The sequence below is a fragment of the Mobula birostris genome, chromosome 1 (genome assembly GCF_030028105.1).
Source record: "Mobula birostris isolate sMobBir1 chromosome 1, sMobBir1.hap1, whole genome shotgun sequence".
Taxonomy (NCBI): Eukaryota; Metazoa; Chordata; class Chondrichthyes; order Myliobatiformes; family Myliobatidae; genus Mobula; species Mobula birostris.
This window is the reverse complement of record NC_092370.1, coordinates 105,999,876-106,014,437: the sequence shown is the minus strand read 5'-3', so window position 1 is coordinate 106,014,437 and position 14,562 is coordinate 105,999,876. Positions and strand designations below refer to the sequence as shown.

The following is a 14,562-nucleotide window of genomic DNA, read 5'->3' as shown; positions in this document are numbered from 1 at the left end:
TATTCCACAAGAGGAGCATTCTGTTATCCTGTCTGGCATCCCCAATGAGAGAAAGAGAATTAAATGAAAAAAAAATCTACCTACAGCCTCAGCCTCTCCTTGCTGAAGCCTCTATGAACCAAAGCCAGACTCTAACATTGGCCTGCTCCCACAATTACCGCTCCACTTGCATCTAACCTCTTTTTATTGTCCCTTGCCAAGAGCCTAATTACAGACAATCCAACGTCTCCAAGGGAACTGTGCAGGCATAATGTTCTGACTGATCTGCTCACTTCTTTTGAAATCTCTCTCCTGCCACACACAATCTAACGTCTCCATGGGGACTGTGGCAGAATGTCCTGACTCTGTTTCCCCCCCCCAACTTGTTTGTTTTGAAATCTCTCCCCGCCACACACAATCCAACCCCTTCAAGGCAACTGTGGCATGCAAAATGTTCCGACTGCCTCCTGCTCACTTGTTTTGAAATCTCTCTCCCACTATGTAAAATCCAACCTCTCCAAGGGAACTGTTTTCCTAGAACTTAAGAGAAATGCTCTCTCATGCAATTCAAATATTTTACAGATGCTTCCTCTGAACTGCTTGACTTCTCAAGGTGCAAATATTTTCAAATCGCAGTTGTGCTACATATTATAAACTGCCCTGATCTTGGGATGTCTTTTCCTCTGGGAAACCTCATCACTGGTTTGTTTCTCTTACCAGCTAGGTTTCCTTGCAGCACAGCCCTGTTTCTTGACCTCATGGTCACCTTGGTAGGTTTTCCTGTAATTGATAGCATATGTCCTGGTATTTTACTTACATCTTGATGCAATACCTACTTCACTCGTTGGCCAGTGAGCAAATACACACCGACCTGAACAGCTAGCACTACAAATCCCTGTCTATCAAAGAATGCCTTTGCTACACTTTTAATGGTTCTGAGTGTATCCCCTTCATTAATATCATCCACTCTCATTGTGAACCCACCGCTGAGGCATAAAATCAAACAGTGCAGAAACAGCGCCTGGTCCACTGTGATAGGTGTACCAAGTCATACCCATTCCACATATCTGCACTAGTCCCATTGACACAAATCAGGTCCATACCTTGGCCATGGCCAACCCATGTTATTCGAAGATAACATATACCCACTGACTGCTGTTAAATCTTCCTTCATATCTTAAGCGTGCTATTCTGCACCAAATCACTGCTTTACTCTCCCAGGAAGGGCTAGTTTTCTCTTATTCCCAAGTCTCACAATCTCTGTAAGATGCATTATTGTCCAACTTCATCTGCATTGGTTCTAATGTACAAAATCATCTGCACATCGGTCATCACACTGTGCTTCATAGATAGATTCACTGATTCACTGCACCCTCATCCTGATCATACTTTCTTTCATTGCCCTGAATAGTTACAATGTAACCATTCAGCTACTGTTATCGATAGTCATCTGATTACACCGAAAAATATACCCCTTTCCTGTAAATGTCTGCTAGCTGGAAGACTCCATGGCAATTCAAAAGCCAATTTGACAGGACTGTGTATGGCTTCTAGATCACCCTCCCTTCCCAAGTCTCTGATTGTTTCAACACTTGATTGACTCAATGTAGTCTACCATGATCATTGATGCACTTTCATTGTCCATGACAATAAAAGGCAGCTGTAATCATCCATTTCTATTGTAGACTCGGCAATTCACATCCACTTACTCGGAAGTTTACTTCTACATATATATGTCCCGTTCCATCTCAACAGAGAATAATGGAAGTATTTCAGATCCATGCCCTGTAATTGTTGCAGGATTAATCTGCATAATTATCACAGTCAATGTGTACTAATTGTGTTGTCCTTAATGCTCTTCAATTGTCCATTAGATAGCATTTTCATTTCCTCTATATATGATTCTACCTTACACACGTGATCTCGGTGAGACTGTTCAATAAACTTACCTCTTTGTGACTGAACTATTTGGAGACTACCATCTTTAGAGGCAGTTAGCTTTTTGAGGACATGAGCTCCATACAATATAAATTGTGTCTTGATCAAAAATGTCTCTCAGTTTCCAGTAGCCACTATGTGCTGGTAGCTATTCTATGTACTCTCTCAAATGTTACTATTATCATCATTATGCCCCATGTCATATGACATAGGTGATCATGGTCTCATGACCATGATAATTCATGGCAAATTTTTCTAGAGAAGTGGTTTGCCATTTGCCGCCTTCTGGGCAATGTCTTAACAAGATGGGGTGACCACAGCCATTATCAATACTCTTCAGAGATCATCTGCCTGGCATCAGTGGTCGCATAACCAGGACTTGTGATAGACACCAGCTGTTGTATACTTCTGTAAAATAGTTTTTCATTCACCAGTCCACACACAATGGTGGCACGGTCGTTTAGCAGCTAACAAGCTGGGTTTATTTCCCGTCACTATCTGTAAGCAGTTTGTATGTTCTCCCCGTGACTGTGAGGCATTCCTCCAGAGTTCTGGTTTCCTCCCACATTCCTAAGATGTTCAGGGTGGTGGTGGGTTACATTGGTGTAATTGGGTGGCCAGTTCTCGTTAAGCTGGAAGGATGTGTTACCATGCTGTATCTCTAAACTAAAAATAAACAATGAGGCATTGCTCATTCTAAGCAAGTCTGGAAGTTACACTTTTGCTAGTACTTTTACCCTGACCAACTATCTGCCAACCATTCCTCTTGTTTTGATTGCACAAGTTTCTGATGGCATCAGATTAAAATGGTCTCTAGGTTTTTGCTATCACCTCAATTGGACCTCTTCTGTAATTTGCAATGCCAGTAGACTGGCCAATTTCTTACACATCTCCGGCTATTATATTGCATCTTTTGTCATTTTTTTTTTGTATGTGTGCTTCCCAAGATCTCAATAATGCTGTCTTTCCTTTACAAAGATTTCCACATATTCCATCCATTCCAAATACAGGTGGTATAGCAGAAAGCATTTGTGGCTTTCAATCTCCTTCAAGTATCAAACACTACCTGCTTTCATCATCATTGCTCTAGAGAACTTCATCTCATCAGACAGATCATTGTTCTGCTACAAGCATAAGCAAATACACAGTATTGAATTTCTGTGTAGAATATTCTTAATTGAAAGTAGCAATTCACAACTAAACCACAGTGCACAGTGTCTAAATATAGCATTTTTTATTGTAACATAGTTACAATATGCATTGTTAACTGAGCTCAATGTGTGGGCTACAAGTGACCTCAAAGGTGATGTAAAATCAGCCGATATTCTACGTCGTAATCATTAATCGGAAACTAATGGTAGAAATGGCTTCTAGTTGCAGATTGCAGGAAAATTTGGAACTTTTGAAAAATGAAATTAGGAAAATAATCAAAATGGAATATTAGAAAAATCACCTTTTTGTTCTTTCTTCTTACATTTTATTTCTGTTCTAGCGGATAATGGACTGAATCCCATCTGGCTTTTCAAGCAATTTGTCTTTGATATCAATAATCCTGAGTTTGCCTTTTTGAAGTTCATTGTGTATGATGAGGACATGTTCAGTGATCCCAACTTCCTGGCCCAAGCAACTTACCCAGTGAAAGGACTTAAAACAGGTAACTAGTAGCCCATTAAGCAGAAAATTATTTAACTTTACTTAGTAAGATGAGTATTGTTTGTGCAGAAAGTGTATCCACTGTCAACATGAAGCGTACCTGGATCAAGTGCATCATGAATTGGACATGAGAAGTTGTCCCTCTCCTTTGCTCTACTCCCAGGACCAAAGTCTAATTTTAAGCTGACACAAGAAACTGCAGAATCTAGAATCTGGAGCAAAGCAACTAAATGCTGGAGGATTCAGCAGGTCATGCAACATCTGTGGAGGCAAAGGGATACTTTACTTCTCAGGTCAAGACTGATTCAGAGTTGAGACTCAAAAACAGCAACTAACCCATTTGCGTCCACAAATGCTACTTGATGTGCTGAATTCTCCTGCTGTTTGTTTATTTTTTGTAATTCTATGCTCCTTGTCCCGGGGTACTGCTGAAGAGATCCAAACAGGATTCAATCTACTTGTTAAAAGTTTCCTGTCACTGACTGAGCATGACTGTCAATGAAATATGGGATGTTTTATGAATTTGGATCACTACAGTATTTGGATCTTAGTCCAGTCACAAATGGCACCAGTAGAGAAGCCAGTGCAGTACTTTTCCTACTTAATGGATTCACTAATTCTGTCTGATCCCAACGCTGAAATCCAGAAATCAGTATTTTTCAATGAAAAAGAGAACACTGGGAGAACGCAGCAGGTCAAGTCAAGACCCTGCCAGGAACGTCAACTTGTACCTTTTGTCTCCACAGATGCTGCTTGACCTGCTGAGTTCATCAGCGTTCTGCTCTTTTTCTTGTTCCAGATTTCAGCACCTGCAGTTTTGTTGACTTAAAGTAATTTATTTAAACTTTCACAGCCATGTATTCAAAGGGAATGTGTCATTGAAGTAACTTCAGTCCATGCAATTTTCCCCCCACTTTTTAATGACTCTATCTTTTTGGTTTATAAGTTATATGCAATAGATGTAATAGATGTTGAAACTATAGGATCTCTTCACAATGAAAATCTATCCTGTGTTCACTCTCTGTATGAAGGAAGATGACATTTCCTCTTATATCATTACACCTAATAATCACAGAGAGACATTTATTAATACAGTCCATCTCTGAACCTTTAAAATTTATCCTTAAACTATCTCGAGACCATCTGCCCAGTGCTGGCACAGCGCACCACATCATGGCCAAGTATGGTTCCAAATTGTTCTGGTCTCTATTAATCAGGGTCATGCGCTCATTCCATTCAGTCTCATGATGGTAAAAAGAATATTACCCGTGAATTTTAGCTTCTAAGGTAAGGGGTTACATTACTGATGTGTTGATACCTACATTGCAATGATAGATATAACAATTGAGACCTTCACAGAAAGGCAATCAGAATTCTCACATCCATTCAACAGTTACCCATGGAATCTATCAGTCATTTGTCCTTGAGCTTAAATAAAATTGCAATATTAAATCTTATGATTGCAATGAAGCTAGCCTATTGGATTATGTACTGTCAGCCTTTAAACCTCAACTATTATATTGTCTTCCATCTTCCTGTTCTGAATCTGGCACTAAATGATGGGCTGGGTTCCCAAACTTTAGCTGTGTACGTTGCAATTATTTTGTATATTTCTGAACTGGTTTGGTAGTATCTATCTTAAATGCCACTTTATCACAATGAATGTCAGAATGTCATTTTTTCTACAGGTTACAGATCTGTGCCCCTGAAAAACAGCTACAGTGAGGAGTTAGAGCTGGCCTCTTTACTTGTTCACATTGAGATTGTAAATGCAAAGGTAAATCATTGTTTTGGACCATAGAAGATACAATTGGATAATGCTGGAGTAGCTCAGAGATAAATGGATCTTTAAAAGGACTACATAATCAGAAATATTCACCAATTACTATTCATCCAATTGAGTCATTTCAATTTTACTCAATCATTTAACATTTATGATTCATGTGTTATTAATTCATCTATTAATCATATCCATTAGAAGTTTTATATATTTTGTCCTTCATAGTTATTCCATGTGGCGAACGGAAGTTGACCCTGTCCTTTGAACAAAAGGAAATGTTATACCGTTGTCATTCAGGTGTCCAACCACAATGTGAGTGCCCAAAAGCAGGGACCAGGAGTGTAACTTTACTTGTGTTAATTTATTCAGCAATACGTCTTTATACAGTCCTTTCCTGAAAGATATTTAACTATTTGATCCAACTCAACTGGAAGATTCTTCTCCAAAATGTAATAATGATATGCAGTTGTTCACAGATAAGTAGTTACCCATAGAAATTAACCACTGTAGTTACCAGAGTGCCTTGCTATTTAATTTAATTAATGCTATCTAATTTAATTACAGGGTAGTAAGTCCACACTCAAAACACCCATCACTAATACTTACATGCCCTTGTTCCTGAAGTCTATAATCAATAATCGATAGATAATGTGCATATCATCACAATTGAACTGCAGCTTAAGCATACTGTTTAATGCTTATAGGCAGCATAGGGAACACTCTTCACCTTTTGGTTAATTTGCTGAAGGAGAAGGCTTTTCTATAACCTACGTGAAAACGGTAGTTTATTTTTAAAAGAATAGTAACTGTTTTTCTGATTCAACCGTCAACAATGATTTCTAAGGAAGTAATCAGGTACAAGAGATGAATCATTGCCCATCTTTTCTATCACTAGGTGCACTCCATTCCTTTCCTTTTCTGCTATATGTTTTGGACATTATGATATCACTGCAGCAAGCATCTTGGTACTCTTGACCTGTAGCTATTTAGGAGTCAAGCTTTTAAACTATTTATTTTAATTTTACTGTATGTTAAGGATTCAAAGTTATTTTTTCACATGATGCTTCAGCTGCTCATTATTTCAAAGGTGTAGTGAAAATCCAGGATTAAGCCATTGTTCATGACTGGCACCAACAAAGCTGTCGTAACACTCTTTTTCTTAAAATATAATTATTGCATGTGATGATGGCATTTATACATCTCATTTCCCAATCCTGAAAAAAAGGGTGTAATCGTGTTCTAAGTAGAAACGTATTTTAGGGTATATTCTCACCATTACATTTTAATGTTTTTTCCCCTGTATACTGAGAAGATATAAAATGGTCAAATGTCCTTCCACATTTTCGAATCTGGATCTACTGACCTTCTTTTGGATATCCCTGAATGATTTGCATTTGTAACTTCTGCCCCATGTTTTCATTCTCTCCAATGGCAGAGATGGGGAATATTCTGAAGTCACCTCCCCACCTCTTTGCCTTTTTCTGTGGATCCGCTTCGATAGTTTGAGTGATTTCTGACCTTTAGCAGAAGGGACCAGAGGTGCACAGGAAACAGTTAAAAGGAAACTCTGCAAAAACATTGCAAGAAATCAGTCTGCCTACACTGTGAGTATAGCAGTGCTTTAAAACAGAAAGTTGACCTATTTTCCATCCCACACACACAAAAACCTGCAACCTGCTGCAAGCAATGTAACTATTTACTCCTGGATAGTATATTTAGCAAAAAAATGGGTTTTTTTATCATATGTATGGAGATTCATTCCATACAATGCAAACAGAATGGAAACCATACATAATCTTCTACAGTCAATCTTGGGTAGAGAGAGTGACACACTGCTTTGCTCCATCAGTTTCGTTTAACATCATGGAATGCCAAGAAGTCCTGCTCTTTGTAGATCTCAACAACTCAATCACATCAAGAAAAGATCTGCCTAAGATTAAATGCTAGTATATTGACAAGTCAATACCCACCCAATGGCCTGTAAAGTAGATCTCATAACATCAACGACTCCTGCGTAGAGATCGTTAAGAGCACCAAATTTCTTGGTGTTCACCTGGCGGCGAATCTCACCTGATCCCTCAACACCAGTCCAAAGGAAAGAAAGCCCAGCAGCATCTCTACTTTCTGTGAAGGCTGAGAAAGGTACATCTCCCATCCCCCATCCCCCATCCTCACCACATTCTACAGAGGTTGTATTGAGAGCATCCTGAGCATCTGCATCACTGCCTGGTTCGGAAATTGCACCATCTCAGATCGCAAGGATAGTGAGGTCAGCTGAGAAGATCATCGGGGTCTCTCTTCCTGCCATTACAGACACTTACACCACACGCTGCATCCGTAAAGCAAACAGCATTATAGAAACATAGAAAATAGATGCAGGAGTAGGCCATTCGGCCCTTCGAGCCTGCACCACCATTCAGTACGATCATGGCTGATCATCCAACTCAGAACCCTGTACCTGCCTTCTCTCCATACCCCCTGATCCCTTTAGCCACAAGGGCCATATCTAACTCCCTCTTAAATATAGCCAATTAACTGGCCTCAACTGTTTCCTGTGGCAGAGAATTCCACAGATTCACCACTCTCTGTGTGAAGAAGTTTTTCCTCATCTCGGTCCTAAAAGGCTTCCCCTTTATCCTCAAACGGTGACCCCTCGTTCTGGACTTCCCCAACATCGGGAACAATCTTCCTACATCTAGCCTGTCCAATCCCTTTAGAATTTTATACGTTTCAATCAGATCCCCCCTCAATCTTCTAAATTCCAGAGAGTATAAGCCTAGTCGATCCAGTCTTTCATCATATGAAAGTCCTGCCATCCCAGGAATCAATCTGGTGAACCTTCTTTGTACTCCCTCTACGGCACGGATGTCTTTCCTCAGATTAGGGGACCAAAACTGCACACAATACTCTAGGTGTGGTCTCACCAAGGCCTTGTACAACTGCCGTAGAACCTCCCTGCTCCTGTACTTGAATCCCCTTGCTATGAATGCCAGAATCCTCTTGCTATGAATGCCAGTTTTTTTTCATACCATTCGCCTTTTTCACTGCCTGCTGTACCTGCATGCCCACATTCAATGACTGGTGTGCAATGATACCCAGGTCTCATTGCGCCTCCCCTTTTCGTAATTGGCCACCATTCAGATAATAATCTGTTTTCCTGTTCTTGCCACCAAAAGTGGATAACCTCACATTTATCCACATTAAATTGCATCTGCCATGAATTTGCCCACTCACCTAACCTATCCAAGTCACCCTGCATCCTCTTAGCATCCTCCTCACAGCTAACACTGCTACCCAGCTTCGTGTCATCCGCAAACTTGGAGATGCTGCAGTTAATTCTCTCATCCAAGTCATTAATATATATTGTAAACAACTGGGGTCCCAGCACTGAGCCTTGCGGTACCCCACTAGTCACTGCCTGCCATTCTGAAAAGGTCCCGTTTATTCCCACTCTTTGGTTCCTGTCTGCCAACCAATTCTCTATCCACATCAATACCTTACCCCCAATACCGTGTGCTTTAAGTTTGCACCCTAGTCTCCTGTGTGGGACCTTGTCAAAAGCCTTTTGAAAATCCAATATACCAAATCCAAATTATGAAGGACCCCACGCACCCCTCATACAAACACTTCTCCCTCCTGCCATTTGGCAAAAGGCACCGAAGTATTCAGGCTCTCACAACCAGACTGTGCAACAGTTTCTTCCCCCAAGCCATCAGACTCCTCAATACCCAGAACCTGGACTGACACCAACCGACTGCTCTCTACTGTGCCTATTGTCTTGTTTATTATTTATTGTAATGCCTGCACTGTTTTGTGCACTTTATGCAGTACTGGGTAGGACTGTAGTCTAGTGTAGTTTTGTGTTGTTTTACGTAGTTCAGTGTAGTTTTTGTATTGTTCATGTAGCACCATGGTCCTGAAAAATGTTGTCTGGTTTTTACTGCATACTGTACCAGCAGTTATGGTCGAAATGACAATAAAAAGTGACTTGACTTGACTTGATGATGTTTTCACACTCTGTAACTTCAAAAATAAGTGCAAAATGAAATGTTATTGAAAATTGCAGACTTCATCCTAGTTGATGAATGCCTGGTTCCCTTAACTAGTTGGGATCATTCATGTGAAACCTCGACATGACAAAAGCAGATTTCATTTATACTTTGTATGTGATCTTCAAACAGGAGAAAGATGTTGAGAATCTCTACTGATAGGTGGTCTATGCTATCCATGGACAACAAGCATTAGCAAGCCTTTGTAGCAACTGTCACCCATGCTGCAGTGTCTCTTCATGGGGGTCTGCATGAGCATGTCCCAGTCAACCCCTGGAATCTCAGCTTTGATTGGCCCATTTGGCTATCTTTTAGGCCCACAGAGGATCCCATTTTCATTCTAACAGCATCTACCCCTCCCATCTGTTCCTGCTTCATCAAGCATGTAACTTACATAAGTCACATACCTGATTAGCAAGACTAAACCAAATATTATCTTTTCATATTCCCCCAATATTTGTCACCGAGAAAATCTACTAGAGCACTAAAATAACACCCCAAAACTAAACACTTTACTAACACTACCCAGACTGCCACTCTTCCACTCCACATGATCTCTGAACAGCTAATCCTTCTCCCTATCCCTCAACCTTCACCCCAAATCCTGACCTATTCACCACAACAACCTCTAAGTGTTATTCCACAATCTCCTGAATCTGGATCCAGAGTTAATCAATTTCCTTTTGAAACCCACAAAAGAAAGGTAGCCTTTTAAATTAGGTAGCCTATTTACACCCAATCATTAGCATTTGTGATTAATCATGGATTTAGACCAATTTTCCAGAGTCACAATGAAGTTTTCCTTGTAACTTAACACCCACAATAGCTCACTGTATCTTTATTGCATTTGCCTGAGGTCAAAAGAAAAGAATTTGGGTGACTTTTATCCTAAAGAATAGGGTTACATCTGAGAATGACACCTATTTGGGATCATTCATATAGGGCCTTGACATCAAACCAGATTTCATTTATACTCTGTATGTGATCTTCGAACAGGAGGAAGATGACGAGAATCTGTACTCATCCATCCAGCAACTACGTGATCGGACAAGTGAGCTTTCTAGCCAGGTGTCAAGTTTTGAACGGAACAACAGCTGTGATTCCCGCTACCAGCAACGTTTGGATGAGCTACGTGTTGTGCAGGATCAGCTTATGGAGCTGACAGAAGCCCGCAACAAACGGTAAACTGAGAAAATGTGTAGAGAATGAGATGTGCTGGTTATCTACTTTAAGTACCACAAGAACACGTGCCCACAAAAATGAGGGCAAACCGTAATGAAAGAAACGCAACTGTGTGAGCAGATGCACAGAAGTGAAACGAATTACTCAAGTGTTGTTCTGGCAAAAAGCCAGTAATTAACACCATCAACCAAGTAACCACTTTACAGAGACAAATAGCGTAGATGATGATTGGACATGTCGTCACCCAAGCACTACCCCCATCGCCTCCCCGCAATCGTGTGGCACATTTATCTGCGGCACTGTCACAGTTTGGACCATGCTGAGGACCGCCACTCCACTGCTCTTTGGTGAGATGAATTAGGCCCAGAGTATCAACTGGGCTGCAGGCTACTGATTCTGAGGAGCCCATCTCCAAAATCATGCTGATGGCTTTTTACAGCTGGCTGGCATCAGAGGCATGTTGTTTCAAATGTCACATATATATATATATATATATATATATATATATATATATATATACTTTAAAAAACTGAAATGGATTAGAACAACTGAAAAAATATAGTGCAGAATAATCCTGCCTTCCAGATTTTCTTTCCAATAACTTCCTTACCACCTGGATTTGACTAATTTAACCTTGCTTATTGCTACTTCTTTTCTTAAGTAAAAGTACCACATTTATCCTTTTAACTGTTGTATGGAACCTCACCTCTCAGCAAAATTTTAAACATTTCTGACAGCACTCTTCTCCTTTGCTTCTCGCGGCAGTCTAGGACACATCCCATCAGCTCCAGAGCTGACTATTCTTGGTGCTCACAGTGCCAAAGACCAGGATTCAATCCTGATCTCAGGTGCTTTAAATGCAGAGTTTGCACGCGCTTCCTTTGATTACATGGATTTTCCTTGAGTGCTCTGATTTCCTAACACAAGCTCATCACTTTCAGGTTGGCAAGCTACAATTAGCTGAGTGCTGTAGGGTTTAGTGTGGAGCCCAACTGTTAACAATCAATATACACTCAGTGGCCACTTTATTAGGTACACCTGTACAGCTGCTCATAAATGCAAATATCTAATCAGCCAGTCATGTGGCAGCAACTCAAGGCGTAAAAGCATGCTGACATGTTCAAGAAACCTTCTGGGATTTTCATGCACCAGAGTCTGCAGAGAATGGTATGTACAACAATAAAAAATGTTCTGTGGGTGAAAACACCTTGTTAATAAGAGATGTCAGAGGAGAATGTCCAAACTGATCCAAGCTGACAGGAAATTGACCGTAATTCGAATAACCACACGTTACAACAGTGGCAGGAGGGCATCTCTGAATGCCCAAGACATCGAACCTTGAAGCGGATGGGCTATAGCAGCAGCAGATCATAAATATATACTCAGTGGCTACTTTATGAGGTGCAGGAGGTACCTAATAAAGTGGCCACTGAGTGTGTATCTACATTTACTGATGATACAAAGCTAGAAGCACTTTGTATTTTGGTGAGAATGCAAAGAGGTATTAAGGAGATATAGACAAGCAAAATGAATAAACATAAAAAAGCACAGTACAGGAACAGGCCCTTTAGCCCACCATGTCTGTGCCAATCATGATGCCAGTTTACTAATCCCATCTGACTGCACATGGTCTGTATACTCCTCTGTAGAGTGAAATAAACAGTCAGTGTTTGGGGCCAAGACCCTTCATCAAGCTAACTCACACAGTTTTCCTGTGACAGCCCCAATTCTGTTCTTTCTCATTTTCATAAAGCCACCGTCAAAAGCACTGACCTATTTCACGTGGGTCAACCATCAAAAGATGCTGCCTGTCCAACAAGAAACACTGTCTGTGAAATGTGTGGGTCACGTTTAGCACTCTTCAAGGGCAGCAAATTCCAACATTGATTTCTGAAACCAACAATGCACCAATGCAGTGAAATTTTTTCTGACTGGATTTGGCATAAGGGCTATATCCACACCAGTTCTGTGCATCAAAACTGCCTCAAATTCAATGTTTAGACTAACGCCTTTAAGGTATAGGCCAACTCACTTTGCAGATGCGTACAAAACAAATTAGATAAAATCAGTTCTTTTGAAAAACCAACCTGAAATAATAATCTCTGTTGTCTCCTAGTATGTCGAGTAATTCAAGCATTTCATCCTTCTTTTAATTTTTCAAACGTGCGGTAGTTTACATTTACATAACCTCAGTGATCTTTTATTTAGTTCCTCCCATTATTTTTCCTTTTTAGACTCATAGAGAAGAAAAAGAGGGACAGACTACGGCAACAAATGGTGAACAAGAGGAACTAAAGATTCACATGACTCTGGCAGCGCTGAAGCTGCAGATCGCTAAGGTCTATCGGTTTCCATGGAAACCCTCTGCAGATTCGGCCTACATTCAGGCAGTCCTGGCAAGATCCTGTAAGGAGTCCATTTAGCATATGGTGCAAGCTAGCCTAAGCTTGATGGAGATGATTTCAGAGACGAATGATTCAGCTCTGTGCCTTTTTAAAATTTTTTTTAATTTCCCTTTTCAACATGTTACATTCGCAGATGACTAATTATTTTTAAAAGTGTGTCAATATTAAGGTCTTATTGAGGAAAAAGTGCATTCTCATTAGATTTGAAAGCACCACACAATTCTCGGCAGAGCAAAGCTCATGCAAGCATGGTGAAGTGCAGTAATAGTTTCTCTGCCTCATTTGTTGATTCAGCTCCGTACTGTCTATACTTCTGTCTGGATTTCTGTGTATGACACATTCTTTCCGTGTGTCACATTTAATTTCTATAATACTTTCCTCATCATGCATTGTAGAATAATATCCCTGTTTTGAAATGCCAAGGGTGACCTGCCAGTATACAAAAAATGGTGATTTAATATACCAAGGAACTATGCATATACAGCTGAGGATATTGCTGTTTGTTATCATTTTCTTCATCGGGAGGATTTGATCCAAGCATTAGAGCCTTTAGTCCTGGAATATCAGGGCACAGTCTGTACAGAAACAAGTGACAGTTTTTTTGAAAGAAACTTTTCAATCTGTTGTTTTGCTAAGTATCTCCCTTATGGGAGCATGTTTTTTTTTGTTTATTCCAGTTAAAAGTTCACCCACCCTATCCTGCCATCCGCTATTATGGTCATCAGGCTGGGGGTTGGTGGCAGACTCCTTTCCTGCCACAGTTGGTGCTCTCAGACAGACTGCTGGGAGATGAGCAAGAATGGATTTTTTTTTAAATAAAATTTTATTTTTCCAGGTTTCAACTGTACAAAATGAAAAAGGGTTTGTAATGCCCAGCACCCAGGTAGAACTGAGCACTAGCAATCATAAATAACAAATGTAAAGGAAACTATATAGCCCAGCATTTAAGTTGACATAAAATTACATGGCTACAATGAGAACAAACAGACTCAATAAACAATGTTAATACTTTACTGTAGTTTGTGTTACATTTACTTTCAATCTTCACCTTGTACAAAGATCTAAATGAGAGGATGTTTACCTCATTCAGGTGACTCTGCTTAATACCAGGTGATGAGAATGGACAGAATATTGAATGAAGTTTTGCCAATATCAGTAATTTGAATTATTTGTTCGGGGAGTTGTTAGGCAGGTGCTCAGAGAACCTCCTGCTCTTCTTCGAGTCATGTCATGAGATTCCAAATATGCACAAGGACAAAACTGCAGATTTAGCTTCAATTATTAGTTCATTTGGAGATCAGCTCTTAAATACCACATTCACTCAGTTTCATCACAAACAGGAGAAAATCTGCAAATGCTGGAAATCTGAGCAATACACACAAAATGCTGTGGAAACACAGCAGGCCAGGCAGCATTTATGGAAAAGAGTAAACAGTCGAGGTTTCGGGCTGAGACCCTTCATCAGTCCTGATAAAGAGTTGCAGCCTGAAATGCAACTGTTGAGTCCTGATGAAGGGTCTCAGCCCGAAACCTCGACTATTTACTCTTTTCTATAGATGCTACCTGGCCTGCTGAG

At 40.2% G+C, this 14,562-nt stretch overlaps 1 protein-coding gene across 1 annotated transcript in view; it reads left to right on the top strand.

The window, feature by feature from the left end:
• LOC140198740 (1-phosphatidylinositol 4,5-bisphosphate phosphodiesterase gamma-1-like) overlaps positions 1–13,986 on the top strand; it is a 269,063-nt gene extending 255,077 nt beyond the window's left edge. The window contains exons 29-32 of the mRNA XM_072259758.1: positions 3,410–3,571; positions 5,259–5,347; positions 10,396–10,580; positions 12,816–13,986. Of these exons, the coding sequence (XP_072115859.1) occupies positions 3,410–3,571; positions 5,259–5,347; positions 10,396–10,580; positions 12,816–12,876 (497 nt within the window). The 3' untranslated portion in view covers positions 12,877–13,986. The remainder of the gene's footprint in view (positions 1–3,409; positions 3,572–5,258; positions 5,348–10,395; positions 10,581–12,815) is intronic.
• Positions 13,987–14,562: the final 576 nt, after the last annotated feature.